The sequence below is a fragment of the Anser cygnoides genome, chromosome 4, assembly GCF_040182565.1.
Source record: "Anser cygnoides isolate HZ-2024a breed goose chromosome 4, Taihu_goose_T2T_genome, whole genome shotgun sequence".
Taxonomy (NCBI): Eukaryota; Metazoa; Chordata; class Aves; order Anseriformes; family Anatidae; genus Anser; species Anser cygnoides.
The window spans coordinates 9,505,453-9,508,901 of NC_089876.1; the positions used below are offsets into that span (position 1 = coordinate 9,505,453).

The 3,449-nt window shown below is 36.4% G+C and overlaps 1 protein-coding gene across 2 annotated transcripts in view; it reads left to right on the forward strand.

Moving 5' to 3' along the window:
- The window catches only part of FAM193A (family with sequence similarity 193 member A), a 126,277-nt gene that overhangs the window by 74,818 nt on the left and 48,010 nt on the right, over nucleotides 1-3,449 (forward strand). For both annotated transcript variants that reach the window (XM_066996505.1, XM_066996506.1), the window contains one exon: nucleotides 941-1,022. In XM_066996505.1, coding sequence (XP_066852606.1) covers nucleotides 941-1,022 — 82 coding nt within the window. The remainder of the gene's footprint in view (nucleotides 1-940; nucleotides 1,023-3,449) is intronic.

A 3,449-nucleotide genomic window follows, 5' to 3' on the forward strand; every position in this document is an offset into this window, starting at 1 on the left:
GGCCAAGACGAGTAGTTTTTGAACTGTCAGGAATGCCTTTAGAGAACTCATCTGTTCTCTTAGATCCAGGGATTCTGGAAAGCTGCCCTGTGTGCTAGGTGATATCAGTTGTGTTCTCTGAGTCTCACCGGTTTTGGAACACGTTCTGAGGCTGCTTCAGAGGTGAGAATGGAGTATAAATGAAGTGAGAATGGAGTACATGTGAAGTCAGAAGAGGCTTTGTGAAGAAAATTCTCAAATTTCTTTCTACAAACAGCGTTATGTTTTCTGAAGCATGCATTTATTTCAGAAAGTACAAGAGAACCATATACTGAGACAGTATAATACACCAACTTTGTTACAGTAGCTGATGCCTAAATTCCTGCCATGTTAAAATATTAGAAAAAAGTTAAAAAAAAAAAAAAAAAAAAAACTCCTAATTGCACATAGCATGACGTGCAGACAGAGCCTGGTGACAATGTCCAGGAGGAGTACAGCAGCTCTACAAAGAATTCTTGAAATTCTTTCTTTATGAATGCTACTCTTAAACTGCTTCTAGAGCTGTGTATTTAGTAGTCAGGCCAGAAAATTTCAGGCAGTGTTCTTTTGCTGCTGGATTTGGCATCCCCCTTGTATAATTCGACCTTTCTCAAAAGTATTCTAGGCTTATCACATCTTTTGCAATCCATGTGATCAGTAAATTTACTGTTGATTTGTCTCTTCCTTACTCCTGGTGTAACTCCTTTTAAAGGCTGAGCAGAGATACTAGTATAAGGCTTTTAAGAAGTGGCTTTTCAGTTATAAATTGCTGTTAATTCAGCCTAAATACAAATAATCAGTAGTCCACAAAGTTCAGACGGTTCGCTAAAAGTGTCTTTAATGCAGCTTGTTCAAGCTTCTTCCTTTCTCTGTCCTTCCTCCCCATGGAATCTAATTTAGTGTAATCCTTTTCCCTTTGTAGATGATGTTTTTCTACCCAAAGACATTGATCTAGACAGTGTGGAAATGGACGAAACAGAGCGAGAAGTGGAATATTTTAAAAGGTAAAGTGCTGTAACCCCCGCCCATAAAGATGTTGTGGTGCTTCCAATGTATTTAATGACCAATTCCTTGCATCGTCTTTGTGTCCCCCAAGTTCTCATCAAGGTTTTCAGAATATCCTCAGCAACCATTTTTTATAAGCAAAACTTGAATGAATGTTTATTATCTGCACAGACAAAATACTTGCTAGTGTTTAAAAAAAAAAGGCAAATATAAAAATACAATGTTAGATGATAAGTACTGAACGTTTAAAACATGGAAATTTCAGATCATGTATATGCAAAAGGTAATTTCATGATTTTTTTACATGATTATAAGAGCTGTTACTTCAGAACTTTTTACTGTACATGAAATATAGATGGCACAACTGTGGGTAATAGCTTATAGTAATGATTAAGAGGGCATGCTTACACGAGTGCAGTGTCAAGAAAGTATGAACAGATGTTTGTGAAACTTTGTTCTTCTGTGAGTTTTGATTGCTTTGCCGGGGGGTTATGCATCACATTATATTTAAATTATTCAGATATGGGAAGACAGCTCGTGTATGTGTAACATAGCACATGTTCTTCAATAGTACTGTAGATTACTCAAAGTTGTCATCTTTAACGGTGGCTGGGTGTGCCAGTTTCCCATGAATACTTCTTAGTGAGTCTTTCATCATGATAGCCAAAGCTGAGTGGTTACAGATCCATTAGCTTCCTACCATTGAATAATTTTGCAATCAATAGCAGTGTTTCACAAAACAACTAAAACCATTTGTTTAAAGGCTGTTTTTTGTGTATTTTAAGATCTGGCTTTCAGTATGAATTTCAAATGTTTTCTAAACTTATACATTTGATAGTCTACATGCTTGGGAAGTAATGAATATCTGAGTCTGCTTCTCTGTGCTGATTATTTCTATATGAAGTTCATGTGCCAGATTTAAATTTATGTTAACATGTACAGAAGATGAAATTTCAGAAGTACATACTCTATTCTTAAAAAGTATTTTTCTGAGTTGTGCCAATTAACAGACTTTGTTATTTAAACTAGAAGGTAGACTTCATAAATGAAATGTGGCGTATATTAAGTAATGCTAGTGTTGGTATAGTACAAGCACTGTGCTACAAGCTGCAGGTAATATTCTTAGCTTCATTCAAGTTTGCAGCGTCTGTGATGATAAAACAGGAAAGTTCACCGATTCTTTACTCTCAATAGGATAAATGGAGGAAAGTGTCCTTTACTTGTAGAAGTGTGGCTGAAGTTTGGAAACGAGTTTGTCAAACATGATTCCAAATGAGCAGTTAGAACTTTTATAACTCTACTCTTTTACAACCAATTCAGTGATCGATATCATCTACTCCTTTAATTTCATCTGTTAGGAAGCGTCCAGTTTTTTGTGTGTGCCTGTTGGGAAGAGGTGCCTGCAGTGCCCTGATCGGTGCAGTTCTAGGGGAATGCCATGAAGACACATTTAATGTGTTCTGTCATTGGATAGTTACCTATAATCAGTGGCAAGCTAACAACATGGGTTGAATTCATACTTTTTAATGATAATTTGTTAATTTGTCATCCTTTCTTTGTAGTAGGATGATAGATAGATACATTAATTACACCTTGACTTCAGAATTGATTTTGCAAAGTGCTTCTACCTTTACCATAGAAAGAACAAAATAAGTTCAGTTCTTCTGACCTTCCCCTGTACCTTTTTTGTTTCTCTCCTTCTGTCTGCTCCCCTTACTTGGCTTTCAGCTGTTACAGAAGCTGTGTAGCCTTTCTTTCAGAGGAGGGTGTTACAAATGGAGCTACCTTGATGCTGTAATGGAACTTTTAGCCTAATCAAGCTACATCATACCTTGATAAAGGATTTAAACGTGAATTAACTGTCAATGAAACACCTGTTACTTAGCACATACCAAGCTCTTTCAGAAGTTTTTCCATAAATGTGCACAGTGTCCAGTGAAAGCTACTAAGTTGATTTTTATTCTAAAGATGCTTTTTCCAGGCATGTGGACTGTTTATCTGCTATATTATAAACAAAGCTCCTTTCACTAGGTCTTCGTCTCAAACGTAATTTTGCTGTACTCGGAAGATTGGTGTTAGAAAAAGCAGTGTCTTAATGCCATTGGTGCTTCTGCTCTATAAATTACCTACATTCTTACTGTTACAAGGGTTTTGGTAAATACAGCCATGTCAGCTCTGGTTTTGGTTAACATTCAGCTAGCTTCTGGGTTGCTGAATATGCAGTGTTCTCTGCTGCTTCTCCCAGTTATTCTTGGCAATACAGGGATGTTTAAAGAAATTGGTTTATGAATAAGGGGCAAGTGATTTTTTTTCATGCTATGATTTAAGTTTTGTACTTCTGAATGAGAACAACCCTTCAGAAAAGGGATACCATCGGTGGCTTGATTTTTGAAGAATATTAGTTTCACACTCACTTTTTTTTTCAG